This window comes from Acanthochromis polyacanthus, chromosome 16 (genome assembly GCF_021347895.1).
Source record: "Acanthochromis polyacanthus isolate Apoly-LR-REF ecotype Palm Island chromosome 16, KAUST_Apoly_ChrSc, whole genome shotgun sequence".
NCBI lineage: Eukaryota > Metazoa > Chordata > Actinopteri > Pomacentridae > Acanthochromis > Acanthochromis polyacanthus.
This window is the reverse complement of record NC_067128.1, coordinates 25,244,004-25,260,539: the sequence shown is the minus strand read 5'-3', so window position 1 is coordinate 25,260,539 and position 16,536 is coordinate 25,244,004. Positions and strand designations below refer to the sequence as shown.

Below are 16,536 nucleotides of genomic sequence, written 5' to 3'. Positions count from 1 at the left end.
CCCGTTTGTTGAGGAGGCCGGGATCAAACAGGCAGATTTGCCACGCCTGACACCCCTGCTGCTGCAAGTGTGTGTGTGTGTGTGTGTGTGTGCGTGTGTGTGTGTGTGTGTGTGTGTGTGTGTGTGTGTGTGTGTGTGTGTGTGTGTGTGTGTGTGTGTGTGTGTGTGTGAACTGTGCTCGGACTCAGTAATGACAGGATTTGTTAAACAGTAAATTAATGAATAATGAAATATCCAGCACGCGCCTGCCTTGCCTGGAGCACAGTGCCCCGAGCAGGAATTACTCCCGACCAGCACTCGGCTGTCTGCATGCTGGATAACCTGTGTGTGTGTGTGTGTGTGTGTGTGTGTGTGTGTGTGTGTGTGTGTGTGTGTGTGTGTGTGTGTGTGTGTGTGTGTGTGTGTGTGTGTGTTGGATAAGCATTTTTACAGCCCATTGCGTGACAGAACGCCAAGGGGCTTTGCTGATGGGGGCCTGCTCTCTCACTTCCTGGCAAAACGACAGACAGATGCAGACATACAGACATAACTGCATATAGAGAAGACTGTCGGTAATGTTTTCATACTTTGCATTTATCAAATGTTCTTATTGTCTTCATGAGCTCAGTCGATGTTCATAACAGGATTACTTTCCCCTGGTCCTCTCATTAAAGTAACAGCCTGTGACATTTTCATAAAAATAAATTTTGCTTCCTTATCACCAATTCATCAACCATAAGTGATTCATATGTTCTAGCTACTGAATGCATGGTTGCTGTTTTAAACTCTCAGCAGCTTGTGGATCTTTCCCATGATCAGCAGCAGCCACATCAAACCTACTGAAAGTTACTTGGAGGTGAGTCACAGAATGGAGCAGAATAAAGATCCAGTAGTAATTTAAGAAGTTGACCCACCTTTACCTTTACCACCTATGCTCACCCAGACAGTGGATTTCTCTGTGCTGGATTTAGGTCCAAGCTCTATTTAATTGTGCAGCTTTCAATAATACTGATATTTTGTAGTTGGAAAAGTTGCAAATTCTCCTCATGAAAAGCTCACAGAAGGCGGTAAATTAATTACTGCCTTGTTATTGGAATAGAAATAGGAAGGGGAATTGCATAATTACATTAGAAAGCTCCACTGATTCCAGTATTATCCTGTATTTTGATATTTTCAGTTAAACTTTGTATTCATATTAACTTCAAAATGGTAGTTCGCAGAATTGTGTGATGGCAGATCAAATATTCCTCAGCAGTGTAGTCAGTGTTGCTGAAGACGTGTCTTTTCTTTTAGGTGAGGTTTGGAACTTTACATAGCTTACACTGATTTCTGAAAACAGCATCCATTAACAGCTGCCTATTTTTTTTCTTTTTTACATTTTTGTGTTTTATATTTTTAGGTAAATAAAACATTGAATCGGTGATCACAAATTCCACAGTCACAAATGGGAATAATAATCATTTTAAATCTGGGATACATCCCACACTATCTACAGCTCTTTTAAAACAGGAAAAAGCTGTGAAGCACAAGTGATCTGAACTGATGAAATTTTTCACCAGCTTGGGATGTCTGTGTCAGATATTGTATGTGACTAAATATCATTTTAGAGTGAACAGTAAAGCATGATGTTGAAAATGCACAACAAATGATGTTTGGAAAGAATTTAACCTCCCAGCCATGTAGTAGTTACAGTGATGTGAAGTGTTGACAGCTGACTGGCACTCCATTGGCATCTTCAAGGGTATATTCTAAACTCTGAGTTAAGTGATCTTAGTGTTTTTTATAAAATCTTGTCTTTAAATAATGTTGCCTGCACAGTCTAAGTAAAAGGTCCAAGAAATCTTAACCTTAAATACATTCCTCTGTAATTATTTAAACAGATTTCTCGTTATATCCTAATCCCTAAATTATGCAATATTTTGTCTATTTGAAAAAAACACAGTGTGCATGACACCTTTAAGTAATCTACCAGTGAAATTAAATTTTAATTGTGTATGAAAGTGTTGAACAACCTGGCAAAACTCAAAGACTGGTGTAACTTATGACATTTGCATGACCTGCAGACAATATGAGCAGCATAGGTCCTGTATAGAGAGAGCCTTGAGTCCACAATTGAGCATTTTCAACAGGCCTCAGGTTCAATACACAAAACCAGAGGATGAGGAAAACCCCCAACCAAATGATGATGTCAGTTTTCATTTTAAAAAGAAATACAAAAGGTAGCTGAGCAGTCAAGGAGGATTTTCACTGAGATTTAGTGATGTTTCAATTTTTTTTTTCAGATTTTACTTTGTCATTTATTTGAGTCCAGTCAATTTCCAGAGTGCCTATTTTTGTGCTGATTTTTTTCAGATTCCAATTTTTGCTCATGTATACATGTAACCCCTGCGTTTTTTTTTTTTTTTTAGCAGTTTATCAGTCTTTGCGGTTCAGTACCAGGGATTTATGTGTTGTTTACAGACCAAGGGGCTTTAAAATTGTAGCCTATTACTGCTGGATATTGTTGGTTTTAATTCCAGAACCCAGAAAAGCATAACGATAGCAAAGCCCTGTCTTCAGTCGACTTTCTGAAGCATGGCACTCTCTGTGATTGATCCACAACAGACACATGTTGGCTCACATCAAACCGACATTATTAAAGTGTTGTAGAGTGACTGCTTTTATTGTTTAACGTCACGTGTGGACTTAATTTGCTCCAACGCCATGTTTTTGCTCGTGTTTGTTCGGCCTGTATGTTTGTTAATGTAGCCAACCTGTCGTTCTTGTGGTCGCTGAAGCTCTGAAGCGCTGCCTTTGTTGAGTGGGAATCGCTCGCGGACACGCGGGTGCTGAACTCTGCACCTGCGTCACGCGGCGTTCCACTCCATGGGTCACACTGAGCCCGCGAGACATTCTCTCTCTCTCTCTCTCTCTCTCTCTCTCTCTCTCTCTCTCTCTCTCTCTCTCTCTCTCTCTCTTCTCATTAACTTCCTGTCTCTCTCTCTCTGGCTGTCTCGCGCTCTTGTCATTAGCACACGCTAGATCTCCTCTGCAGAAGCGGCCCGCAAGGCACGACTCTGTTCCCCCTGCGCGCGAAAAGTCTCTCTGAAAGTGGGCCTCACTGGCTGAAGATCCAGCCAATTATCTCTCAGGAATAATACAGTATCCATCATGTAGTGTGTGTGTGTTCAGGCGTTGCAATATATGGACACTTTCAACCTCGCATGCTTGAAACAACAACAACAATAATAGCAATAATAATAAATTCTCCAGTGTTAAAATACTTGCTGATCGACGCTATTATTAATTCCATGGCCATAAACCACAAGTATAGTAAGGTGTACAGGCTAATAGACCTTTTTTACATATATGAAATACTGGTCATTATTGAAATAAAGCCTTGCTTCACTCAAGAAACATTATTAGATTTGTGCACTTGTTTTAAACTTAGTGTGAGTGACTCCAATCATGCCTTTGAATTGAAGTGATGAGGTTCCCCTTTCATTTACATTTGGTTCAGTTTCTGACAGCTTCCAGATTAAGAAGAGGCTAGTTTACCTTTTCCTCCATGCCAGGAAAAACAGTGTTTAATGTTTTTTTTTCGTAATTATTGATTTTTTTCATTGTTGCTATTGACAATAAATTAAAATGCAGCATTAAGGGTCATCTGAAATGTTGTGGTCATTCAAAAACTTGCATTTTCTTTTGAATCCCCCAAATTTAAACTATTTCACTTACAGGTATTCATTAATATTTCATGATATAACTAATTCTGAATATACTGAACTGAATGCGAGCTGACCCCCAACCTCTGGTCAGAATTTCCCTGGAGAAAAGGCGCAAGCTGCACACCTCGCATAATAAAACACATGGTTTATTATCAATATGATAGAAATGAAATCACTGGACAATTAGAAGCATGTCTACCCATCATCAGCACCATGACAACAGCTCTATAAGAACAGAAAAACACTGGATGAGTCCTGTCCCCCCACCGGCTCACAAAGGTCAAATCACAGATAAATAGGCCTACTCCAAAATAGCTGGCGCACCTATTTACACCACCATCCATTTAAATTAATATAAATAAATATTTACACACATAAATTAAAAACCTCCCTCCTCTTACCTGTGTTAAATAACCACACAAACCTCTTTCACAGATAGAATGCTCGTCACCCAATCTCTGAACCCACAATGCTTTTTCCGTGTGAAGACAAACACAAGCACTCATTCAGGCACACAGACACAATGTTATTTGTTGGCTGCTCACAGCATCTCAGTCTCACAGGATGCAGGCAGGGGGAGCGAAATGGATGTAACACAGTAACCACCATGTCCTCAGGGGAATGAAAAGAACGTAACACAGATGAAAAATCCCTCCGTGCTCTCTGACACTGGCCCACGGGTGTCTTCCTCTGCCTTTTTCTCTCCACTGAGCCTTCCCCTTCCTCCTCCTCCACCTCAGCCCTGTGTGTGGCAGGTCAGTCGCAGTGGTGTAAAGCTAGAAGTAACGGTGTAACGCCGCTGTCTGTGTGTCTGCCTCCCTCTTGGCTCTCCATCATCACTCCCCTCCTTTGCCTGCTTCATTTCCGCTGCTTCTCCTCTTTGTCGCCGGCCTTGTTGCCAGCGTCCCCGTGCCGGTTGTTGGGTGGGTTGTTGAGAAACATCTTGTCGAGTCCTTTGAGAGCCTCGGTGAGGTAGTTCTGCAGGGCGGTGAGTGCAGCGCAGATGGCGGGCGAGCCAAAGCCATGCGTGATGAAGGAGAAGTGGGAGAGGCAGCTCTGGATGCCAGGCTCCAGGATGGGGCTGGGCCTTGAGTTGCCCAGGGGAGTCCTGTCCTGGGCCAGCAGGTCTGTGAACTCCTTACACAGCTGTCTGCAGGGGAGAAGACACAAGTAGATGTCAGGAGGAAACTCTGCCTCATCCTAGTGTTTCCCCAAAATGGCTTTTGAAAAGCTGATTCTGTGATTAACTTCCAGTTTGGTCATTAAATTTAAGGATAAATGGTTTATTCAGTGTTTCTCTAATACTATTAATGGCAAGACTGACAGAAAATGTAGGATTCTACAACCAGTCGAGATGGGTGACATCCCTCAGGGCCCAGGGTTTCCTTGGGGTTACACATAATTTGATTTGTGTTTGACTATTAGAGTTTCTTATAGGAATTTTCAAGCCTGTGGTGCTATGTCAACTAACTTGAGAGTTTCTGAGTTCAGTCTTAATTTGCATCAAATCAGAGGACAATTTTGCCCTGTTAGCAAACCAGCACACAGAAATTGTCAGCCGTGTCTCTCCTCAAACCTCAGTAAATGCACACACATCAGCCACTGTGAACATCATACTGAGATGCATTAATGGGTAATCCATGTCAAAGGGTGACAGTAAGAGGATTTAATAGCATTAATTGCAGATTTTCCTGCCACACTCCTTGAAACTATGGAACAATCCTACAGAGCAGCAAATCTTATGTTAAAATCTCACAGTTTACTGCTTTACTTTTTTGAATAGAGAAAAAAAAGCACATTCACCTTAATAGACATTTATCTCTCATTTCTGCAATTTCATATCTTGTGAAAACACAGTTCAACATGGCATATATCAAATCAATGTTACGGTGCATTGTTATTGTAGGAAATAATGTAGTTTTATCTACTAAATGCCATCCCTCAAAAGATAGCGCCACAAAAATTACACTTGACAGATTTCTGAATGCACACGTAGGAAATTACATTTCCAGTGGTTTGGTGGATCATTGGTAACATCATAAAGGGAACTGTACAGTCGACAAGCTTGAAGATGGCTTAAAACAGCATTCAGAGCAGCCCTGTAACGCAGACTGATGAAATTCTTGCAGGTAGTTCAGCAGCTCCAGAAGGCACACGACTCCACCCACCGCTCCAGAAGGAAAAGAAACTCTATACTGAAGCTTACTGCATCGCTACTCTGTTCATTACTGCTAGCCTAAAAACCAGTTCGTTAAAAAAAATGTCTGTCAAATAGGGAGAACTGCCTGCCCTGTGGTATGACAAAAATTAGGATTTGGTCTTCAGTGTTTAAAGTTTGGATGCAAAAACAAGTCTGTCTTCTGTTAATCAGCCTGGATGGCATAATCTATTTTTACACCTTAATAAATTTCCACTTTAAAGTTTTTGATTTTAACTCTTTAAGCAGGACTGCAGTTAATTACTCTTTTCAATGTTGATTATTCTGTTTTTTTACTTTATTAAATCAGTTAGTTGTCTGGTCCATAAAATATCAGAATATACTGAAAATTGTCATCGAGTGTTTCTCAAAGCCCAAAATAACAAATGTCTTTTCTGTCCACAACTCAAAGATATTCAGCTTACTGTCACAGAGAAGAAAGGAAGCCCAGAAAAATATTTACATTTAAGAAAATGGGCTCAGAAAATTGAGACTTCCTTTTCTTCAGAAGTAATCAAATAGATTTGCAAAATAGCTGGCATTTAATGTAATAGTTGACTACTAATTGATTAATCACTACAGCTCTGCCTATCAGTGCACTGATAGTTGTTCATTTTAGCCCAAGGCTTTTTTTGTATATTTTCCTGTAGCTCCTCTTTGTTGACCGCAGTTTCATTTAATGATTCCCAGAAGAAAAAGCAAAAAAGCGCAAATGTGACACCAGCTGTGATTTCTACCTGGACACCATGAGAGTCCTTTTGAAAACTCACACACTGAGCTACTGTCTGTGAAATATCTGGTTCTTTAAGATTTTACATTGATGCTTGTGCTTTTTTCTGTAGCATGTTCCTTTGCTGATGTTCTAATTAAGAGAATAATTTTTTGCCTGACTGTCCGACTCATTATATTCAAACTCCTGCTCAAAATTAAATAATGTGTTATTTTGTTGTTGTTTGACAGACCTTTTTTGGGAACGGGAAAAATACTTTCAGCCAAACACCACAACCCAGAAATAGAGTGAGTGCAAACTGCACAAATTTGAAAAATTAGCAAAATACTCTTCAGAGAAAATAATGTCAGAGCAATACATTTTTGAGACCCTCATAAAAAGAACAATGCTTTAAATGTTTATATTTGCAACAGTAGGTAATCAAACGGCTCTTCATTTTAAGCTGGATTTCATGCTAAAGTGCAGTGGTAAAAGAAATTCACCTCTTCCCCCTGTTCTCCTTGTTAAATTTCAGCAAATCATCCTCTGGTTTTAGGCCCACATTCTATATTCAAGAGACCTCCTTCTCCCTCTTTCCCCTCTCAGATTCACTTGCACACCCCCTGCACACACACACCCTGTAAGCGGCCTTAGGGCAGAGCTCCAGTAAATGAGTGACAGGCTGTGCAGGCCGAGCCCAGCTGGGGTTATGGGAGTAGAGAGGAGAAGCCGCCACCCCGGGCTACACTCAAGGCTCTCGCTGTTGTTTTCTGACGACTTGAAACACTTCACTGCTAAATAATGAATTTCTAACAGGCAGCACCAGCGCACAGTATTGGAACAGGTTTGAATCTGAGCATCAAACATCCAGCACCGAACACACCATACATACTGAGTACCACCACACACACACACACACACACACACACACACACACACACACACACACACACACACACACACACACACACAGGCAGGAGGTTTATACAGTGCAGGTCAGCAGACAGCACTATTTATGCAACCTAAAAATACAAGCTTCCTGAAGAGATCTTTGTTAGCTGACTGTGGCTGACAGCCTTTATGTTTAGAAAGCCCAAATTCAGGGAAATGAATGGACGTGGAAGGGAATGATTTCATGATGGAAACAGTTTTTGTTAACTACTAAAATATCTTAAACATTTTTGACTTAATCCACATTAAGAAATCCACGTCACATCTAAAATCTCTTTCTGATTTTTTGAAGGTAATCAATATCCTGGATTCAACTCCACAGTTAAACAGCCATAAAAAAGGATCAATATAAGTAACTTTACAAGAAGGACCAATAAAATAGATCATTTCTGACACCAGAATCAGAGATCAAACATACAATAAAAACTTGAGAGTTTGTGTTTTTATGTCTGGAAGCTCTACAATTCACATTAAAGTGCTCCATATCCATTAGGATTCATGTGTATTTCAGAAAAGTCTATTGGTTGAGCCACTGAATAGAACCGCATTGCCTGCATCTCACAAACTCTCCAGATATTTAAAAACATTTTTTAAATTACATTTAAAATGTGAAAATCAATGTCTTACCTGTTTTGTTTAAAATAAAATTGCTTGCTTTAATGTAGATTTCTGTTTTTTCCTAAATGCCTGGATTCAAATGAACTGCTCTCATGTCAGTGTTTGGCAATTTATCAGTCAACCATTTAATTCCAGGTTAGATCCATATGGAGTTCAGTGGGTTTCATTAAGAAAATCTCCCTTTCTTTCCCAAATGTTAATGCCATGTTCACTAGCAGAGTGGACTGTGTGTGATATAGAGCAAAGCACACCTTATAGAAGGGCTTTACACCCTCTGGGGGTCTTTAAAATGGGCCATAGAGGCCCCCAGGAAAATGACAGGGTAGGCTTAATCTCACAATAGTAATTTTCAGAAGACAAACGTCCCATTTTATGTGCACGTGTTTTGTAATTTAAATCCAAAACAACAAAAATGTTACCCAAGGGCACAACTGAACCATACACCTTTTTTAATATCTTTTTAATCTAAACTCAGGTGTGTGTCTGTTGGATCTGTGATGATCTGTTGCATCAACCTAAAATATATTTTATCAAACATTTGGTTGGGTTTCTCTTGAATTTTTACCCTTCTTCTGTTGTGCTGAAAGCAGCTATTTGATAGTCCTGCTGTTTGGACTCCTTTCTTAGCATTCTGTTGTTGGAATGTGTCTAAATTCCTCAATTATTTATCTAAATTATGATCCATCAATAGAATCCCTTAGTTGAATCTCATTAGTCATATGTTCGAGGGAAAACAGTTTATAGGAGAGCACCCATAAAGGAACAGTCTCTGATCAAACAGTCCATCAACTCACTTTGTCGCCAGCAGCATGTTTTTCCTCGTGTGCAGCTCGTTGGGGTCGGCGTGCTGCCGATTGAGGTACTCACTCACAGCTTTGGTGGGAAACTCCGTCTCACAGATGTAACCGAAGTCCCGGGCCAGGTGGACTGCCTCACCTGGAGCCGATTCAGGACGCACAGTCAGCGGAGAGACAGTAAGTACACGACGATGCAAATATTTCACTACGTAGCTTCCACTGCTTACTAACATCGCGTAAATTCTAAAAACCAATGACTTATGAGATGCCTTTCTAAAATATATATATTATTTTTTATTTTTAAATCTGGATGCTCGTTAATGTCACTGAATCCTCACCTACCGCACCAGTTGTTCTCTAATCTGACACAGAACACCTGAAAAAAATCAGTTTTATTGTGAAAATTAAATATAAATGCCAATTACTTTAATCCCCTTTTTTAAAAAAAGAAGGAGCTCTTTATTGCCGACAGTAGTGACCACATTCGACAGATTTAAACACCTAAAAGTACCAGTACCAAACATGAAAAAAATCACAAAAGTCACAAAATATTACTTTTTCTGAGAAGTTATTCGTTTAAAGATATTCTAGGGTAATTTAAACCGAATAACACAGGAGGCCACGTTATAGGAGGAAATGTATAATAAGCTATACGAGCCTTTAATTTGGTAGGCCCAAGGTTCAGCCTGTAATCTGTTCATTTACAACCTTACAATCATAATTACTCAACGATGAATATTTCTGTTTTCCTGGTTGAATTCTTACACCCATTCTATAAATACAGGAACACTGTGGAGCCTGTGAGGTCGTGACCTTTACAGTCCGCTCACTTCCGTAGGAGTTGTGTCAGTTTTGAAGAGAAAGGGGCCGGATACTGTGTGTGTGTGTGTGTGTGTGTGTGTGTGTGTGTGTGTGTGTGTGTGTGTGTGTGTGTGTGTGTGTGTGTATAAAGTTTAAAATAATATAATGAGTCAGTCACCTTCTACTAGAGACGTTAGTAACGTGACATTGGCAGCTTTGCGTCTTCCAGCGGGTAGATTCAGCCCGATCTTCTCCAGCTTTTCCCTCAGACATTTCCCACCGTTTTTAGACTTCGCTCTACACAACAAAGGAAAGCATATGAAATTCCACATAGAGTATTGTTTAAATATTACAAAAGGGTTTAGAATGTAAAAAAAAAATCACTTCAGTCAGAGAATATTCTATTTATTTGGGATCGTCAAGGTCTAGTTTGTAAAGGATGGAGTAGGCTAATACTACCTACTTTCTCCAGAGATTTAGTTTAAGTTAATGTGGGAGGTAAATTACACAGATCCTGAGAGCTTCTAAACGGTTCACAGTGTAATTAACAGTTGCTCCTGTGCATTTAATGACAAAGTCTCTCCATGTTTGGAAGAACACCACAATGTGCGTCAGCATGCTCTGAGGCTTCAGTCATACCTTCTCAACACGCCTCCCAACAAGGAGGCGTTGAGGCACTCAGGCGGGGACAGTCTCCTCTGCACCTCCCCTACGGTCACTTTGTACTTGGAGGTGGAGCTGAGCAGCGACAGGCGGCCCGGTACCGAGCAGAACACCTCGTTTATGTTCACGGTCACTCCTCCGATCAGGCCGTCCTTCCCGAGCATCAGGGAGCCCATGTTCTTGGGAGGCATAGGGACTGCAAGAGAAGTTAAGGGGGTAAGAGGGGGCAAGACACCAGGAGACCCTGTCCTGATGCTCATGTGTCTCATGGATAACCTGCTTCTGTACCGAGCTTGGCTCTCTGTAGCCTCTCAACCCTCTTTGCTCAGGGGGCGGCCCGGCCTAATGAAGCGCCCACGTGCCAGGCATTTGCTGTTATTTAATGTCGCGCGACATTCTCATTACAGTGTTATCGATTGTTGATTGGCTCTCGTTCTCAGATCGCATTAACCACCTCCCTGTTCCCTCCACGGCCGGTTTAACTCCCACCGGCAGCACTGGATGCTCGTTCATCCCGTGCGTTAATGCGCGCGTTAATGGCGTCAAAGAGAAGCAGCCAGCCTCGTGGATGCGTGTGTAGGGGCCAGTGTGAGGGGTTTGATGGCTCCACGGGGGATAATACTGCAGATTAGCTCTAAACGAGCTCACGAGATCTCCGTGAGCGGTGCCATTTATTACATCAGCGGCTTAAATGCCCCGCGGGGAGCTCAGTCACTCAACATCCCGTAACTAAATCAGCGCACATCATCAGAGCGGCAGCATGGCGGCCTGTCAGCGACACACTGCCAGATACTTTGCACAGCAGCGTCGTTAAACCGGACTCTCACTGCTCATCCTGTACCCCAAAACAGGGCATCTGCCTGCGTGGACCCGCCCTGACCTGAGAGCCTCTGCCCAGTTTAGGTGGTTATCACACTGATAATAACCTTTAATGAGCGACTGGGCCAGGAGGTTCCCACCTCTACATCCCATCAATCATTACAATTCATAGCACAGAAGAGAAGAAATTACATAGCGATAAAAGGAATAAAGAAACCACACAAAAAAGTGTCAGCTATAGACAACAGCGCACATACTGCAAATCAAAATATCAGGTAACATTTAGGCTGGTCATGTAATATATATATATGTTTATATATATATATATATATATATATATATATATATATATATATATATATATATATATATATATATATATATTTAAATTAAAATGAAGGTGCTCTTATATGTGTGTGCGTCTGTGTGTACCTTTCTTAATTACAGATTGATCCAATATATTCGTTCCGTTGGTGTCTTCAATGGTCTGTTAGAACCAAGAAAAATACAAATCATTATAACCTGCTTTGTACAAAATTAGACATGCTTTACTTGACAAGCATAGTAAAGTTATTTTAGTGTTTGACTCAGCACAAAGCTCAATTCAGTCACACATTCAAAAAAGAAAGAAAAGGAAAGGAAAAAGAAAATAAGATTACTGTAAAACTAATTTTTACGTCTCCCAAACTAGGAAAATACATTTTAAATAGTATGTTTCTAGACAGTGTTTGATTCCTGAGGATCAGGTCACAAGAAGTATTTCTCACAGATTTAAAGCATCATTCATCAATGTCATCCATTCATCTTGACAAACAAATAGGGCTAGTGTTGTCGTCAATGCTTCACATTTGTAATAAAATAAATACATAGATAAATATGTCTATATATATATATATATATATATATATATATATATATATATATATATATATATATACTGATCTAAAAACAATCTGCACGGGGTTAATAATGCATAACACAAATACGCAAAGCCAGAGAGGAGAATCTATGGTGGAGTTTAAATGGCAAACAGTTCATGATGTCTGCGCCCTGAGGGGAGACGAGGGGAAGATGGAATCCTCCACAGATGACTATAAAGCCTGCCTCCCCAAGTCTTTGTTAGGTTGCTTTGGACATTTAAAACCGAAGCAACAAAATACTGCTCACAAAATGATAATGGTATTTTCTGAAAACGAGTCTCTATAAAGAGAGGATGTGCGCCTTTAAATTCCAGCAAAAATGAATGAATAAATAAATAAATAATATAATATTACTAATACTAATACTAATACTACTACTACTACTACTACTACTAATAATAATAATAATAATAATAATAATAACAATAATAATAATAATAATAATAATAATAATAATGAAACACAAGTTTAGAAAATAACCGACGGTCTTAAAACCCCAATGATCTATTACTATTTATTATACATTCTGCAGCATTGCAGCGTCGTTTTAAAGCTTTTCTACTTTTAAATATGTAATAATTATTAGATGTCAGTACGGTTGAATTATATATATTCGTATGAGGAAATTTAAGCTTCATGCAGCAGTATTTTGCAGCCAGTCTTATGGCACATCCAGCATGTTCTCATTCTAAACATGATGTCTCGGCTCCAGCTGAAGGCCATTTAGGTTCAGGCTCCAGCTGCTGGGAGCGTCCAGCCCTGAGGGAGCAGCTCCAAGTTCACTGACCTTAACTCTGAACACACGACAAACATGAAGACCACTGTGAGCTGTTAGCAATCTGTTTCTGCCACTGGAAAACAATATTTCTTATTTATTTACTTTCAATTTGTTTTTGGAAAAAAAAGTCTGTTTCATATCGATTCCAATTATTATAGTAAGTTAAAATATGAATAAAGGGAATGGTTACATTTGAGATGATTAGGTGTGCTGTTTATATCTTCTACTGAGAATAATATTCAACACACAGTGAGATATTCGCTGTTTTGTTCGGTGGCCCCGATCTGCAGTTTTACTGTTATGGACGAGAAAATTCTCAAAAAAATAAAAATAGAAATAGAAAGCATCATCATAATTCTAACAGTGAAATAACATGCAGGGTGCACTTTAAGCGCTGTAAATCTCAACTGTCAACTGTCACTTACCTGAACATCCTCCATACCGTGCAGCCCGTGCAGCAGTCCGTCTCCCATACCGGGTTCCAGTCCCGGGTGAGCGGAGTGCAGCAGCACATCAGGCCGCCGCACACCACCGTATTCCCGCCGCGGGTCCAGCCCGGACAGCTGAGGCAGCGAGGCCCGGGGCTGAGCCAGCAAAGCCGAGCTCTCCATCCGGTCCCCGGCGGCGTCCTGCCGCTGGCGAGCACCCCATGCGCCCTGCTGGCTCTGGTGCAGGGAGTTCAGAGAGTAGGGATCGCTGACGTGGGAGTAGGGGTCCTGACTCTGGTAGTGAGCCAGCGGCTGGTACGGCGGAGGAAAGTATGGCGGCTGGAAGTCCGAAGAAGGCGCATGAGACAGCGGCGGCGCGCTGGAGTATGGCCCCGCATGAGACACCGAACCCAGCTGGGACAGGCGCGAGCTGTGGCTCGAGACGCCGTCATGCCGATCCTGCATCAAGAAGAAGAGAAAAATCAGAACCTGGTGGACTCGGAACCACATTTTTCCGAAAAGAAACTACATGGAGGCCTCGGATCAGGATGTTTTTTATTACATTGCCTCTGGTGATGTAGCCAAAGCAGCCCAACTGGCATTGAAACTCCTGAACAAAAACACATAAGAGCCTGGAGGAGAAATGTTACGGTTTCATTTAAACTGCCTCACAACTCAAACCTATCTACGGATTTACCACTTGCGCAATTCTGAAATACACTGTGAGAGAAGAAAACTCACCGCAGTGGAGTAGGAATGCACTAACATCTGTAAAGCCTCCCCGGTACCAGAAGCGAGCTTACGGTAAAACAGCAGGATGCTACAGACCGTGTTGAGCCGAAACAGCCAAACACATTCCAGGTAAAAGCAGCGCTTCAGTATCTGCAGGCTCGGCCAGGTCTACAGCTCCATACAGAACCTTCCTCCGCCCGGAGCTGCCGCCGCTCTGAGTGTGAGCACCGAGCTCCCGCCTCTACCCCGGTATACGGTGTAATTGTTATTCATGACTGAGACTTACAGGAATATTAATGTGCGCGAGGCAGGGGACTGGCGACACATGGAGCGTGAAGTCTTTCGCGCAACCGTGAGTGACGTTTAAATTCCGTGGAGAGCCGAAACGACGCGCGAACAGCAGGAGATAGAAAGAGAAGTGTCTGTGGCAGGAGGGAGCGGACAGGGCAGCCTGTCCAGATACCCACGAGCAATTCCCCACCACAGAAATAGCGCTTTGAGGGCCTTTTATGGGCAAAACCTGACGAAGTAAAGCGCGCTTTCGTGCCGGTGGAGACATTTTGACACAAACATTTTTTTGCGCAACCAGACTTTGGCGTAATATAAAGCAGTATACTGCATGAGATTGTAAAGCAGAGCTGTTGGACCAACTGAGGCACTTAGCTACACCAGCAGGGTCAGAGGTTTAGTTTGAGCCAATGCAGGTTAACATGGGAATGCTGGACCACAGCAGTTTAAACAGACACAAACACACGGGGCAAGATGCGCAATGGTCAGTTTGAGATTTATCTTCACCCTCTCATAGAGATTGTCCCTAACCTAACTCTTCTAAAACACAAAGCGGGTCAAGTTGTGTTGCCGCTGCCTTTTGTTGAGCCCCCACGGGGACATGAGGGCTGGTGTGGACGGTATCAGGAGTGAAAGCGGCGGGTAAAGTTGGCAGCCCGTGCGGCCGCTCCGTGTACTCCTGGATCACCAGTTCCACCGCAGAGCAGCCAGCCCTCCCTTGCGTCGTGGGAGAAAAGCCATGTGCGGCACGAGACGAGGCTTCCCACCGTGGGGCCTCGCGCTCTGCCCTTTTCTTCCTGCGCTTTGTGCTCGAGCCCATTGAGCGCGAGCCGGAGCAGCGGTTCGCCCCCGAGCGCGCCGTGTCTCTCCCCCTTTCTTCTGCCTTCCCCTCCTTCCCTCACTGGTTCTTAAAAATTATTGTTCTGGGATCAAAGCCAAATCATTTACATACCTCATACACATCTTCACCCTCTCTGACCCAGCGCTCCTCCAACTAAGCTCGATTTGGCTGTAATTTTTAGAATACAACATTTTTCACGGGACTATTTTTTATTAAAGTGATGCTTGATTTAGTTTTGAGCAGCCTCTACACATTTTAAACCTCATATTTGCTGAATGATGTTACAGTTTCGGTTATTTTCAACACGGATTTGCTCCAAAAGTTATGTGCCACATTTAAAATACATTGAGTGTTTAGAAATTTGAGAAGAAAATAATAATAAAAAATACCTACAGTCTTTATACAGTGTGATATATTTAGAATTTTTCCTAGAGTTTTTTCCTAAAATGACTGGACCTGCACCATAGCCACAAACACAACATAAAATAAGGTGAGCAGTTAAAACAAAACATCTGAGCGCAAATGAAGCAAATTTCTACCAAAACCAAACTGTCCTATACTAAATGTCCAATTCATTCTCACAGTCACTGCAATTAAAACAGAAGGCCTAAAGCCTCTTGGAAAACACTTCACTTAACAACTGTCAAACAATTGATCTCCAAAAGCATGTCTAATAAGTCCATTTAGTCTACCTCCCCAAGTCCCAAACAGCTGGACGGTAACGTTACCTCATAAATATCTTCATACTTGACATTCTCAACTAGTTTCCACAGCATGGTCGCTTCTCCGGTGTCGGTAAACCGAATGCAGCCAACTGAGGAAGGGATGTCTCAACTCTCTCTCTCTCTCTCTCTCTCTCTCTCTCTCTCTCTCTCTCTCTCTCTCTCTCTCTCTCTCTCTCTCTCTCCCTCCCCCCTATCTCCCTCCTTCCACTCTCTGTAATTCCAGGCAGCCTTTGTGAATGGGGAACCCCTGTAAGCACTCCACTACTGTGCAGCAGAGCTATAGGGCGGGCTGGCAGCAGCAGGCTGCTTCATGTATGAGCCTGGTGAGCAACAAATAAACCCAGAGTATGCATGTTTTATTTATCATGCATATCTACCCATGCACAAAAACACAACCAGCTAAAACAAAAGCCTTTCATGTGCTGCCCACACACTTTGTAAAGCCTGATTTAGAAGACATGAGTGTCCTCAGTGTGGGCTTTATGTTGAACATTTTTTCTTATGATATCTGATTTTGGAGGGAAATAAAGTGAAGTTAGCCTGACTCAAGGAAAAATAACTGAATGGGTAATTAAATTATAAT

The 16,536-nt window shown here is 41.8% G+C and overlaps 1 protein-coding gene across 2 annotated transcripts; it reads right to left on the bottom strand.

Annotated features, from left to right (window-relative positions):
• Positions 1-3,814: 3,814 nt before the first annotated feature.
• tfap2b (transcription factor AP-2 beta) lies at positions 3,815-16,092 on the bottom strand. Of its 2 annotated transcripts, none has more exons than XM_022201361.2 (7): positions 15,957-16,092; positions 13,365-13,826; positions 11,674-11,728; positions 10,399-10,618; positions 9,938-10,056; positions 8,956-9,097; positions 3,815-4,836 (listed from the first exon to the last, which is right to left on the bottom strand). In XM_022201361.2, the coding sequence occupies exons 1-7, from the start codon at positions 16,002-16,004 to the stop codon at positions 4,545-4,547; spliced, it is 1,338 nt and encodes a 445-aa protein (XP_022057053.1). In that variant the 5' UTR covers positions 16,005-16,092; the 3' UTR covers positions 3,815-4,544. The 2 variants fall into 2 exon arrangements, with proteins under 2 accessions (XP_022057053.1, XP_022057052.1); XM_022201360.2 differs by lacking the exon at positions 15,957-16,092 and adding an exon at positions 14,109-15,261.
• Between the last annotated feature and the right edge of the window lie 444 nt (positions 16,093-16,536).

Excerpts from the sequence above, each read along its gene's own strand:
- tfap2b (XM_022201361.2), bottom strand. The coding sequence starts at position 16,004 with ATGCTGTGGAAACTAGTTGAGAATGTCAAGTATGAAGATATTTATGAG. Across the intron at positions 10,057-10,398 it reads TTGGGAGGCGTGTTGAGAAG|AGCGAAGTCTAAAAACGGTG; the intron begins GTATGACTGAAG and ends TTTGTTGTGTAG. Across the intron at positions 4,837-8,955 it reads AACATGCTGCTGGCGACAAA|ACAGCTGTGTAAGGAGTTCA; the intron begins GTGAGTTGATGG and ends TCTCCCCTGCAG.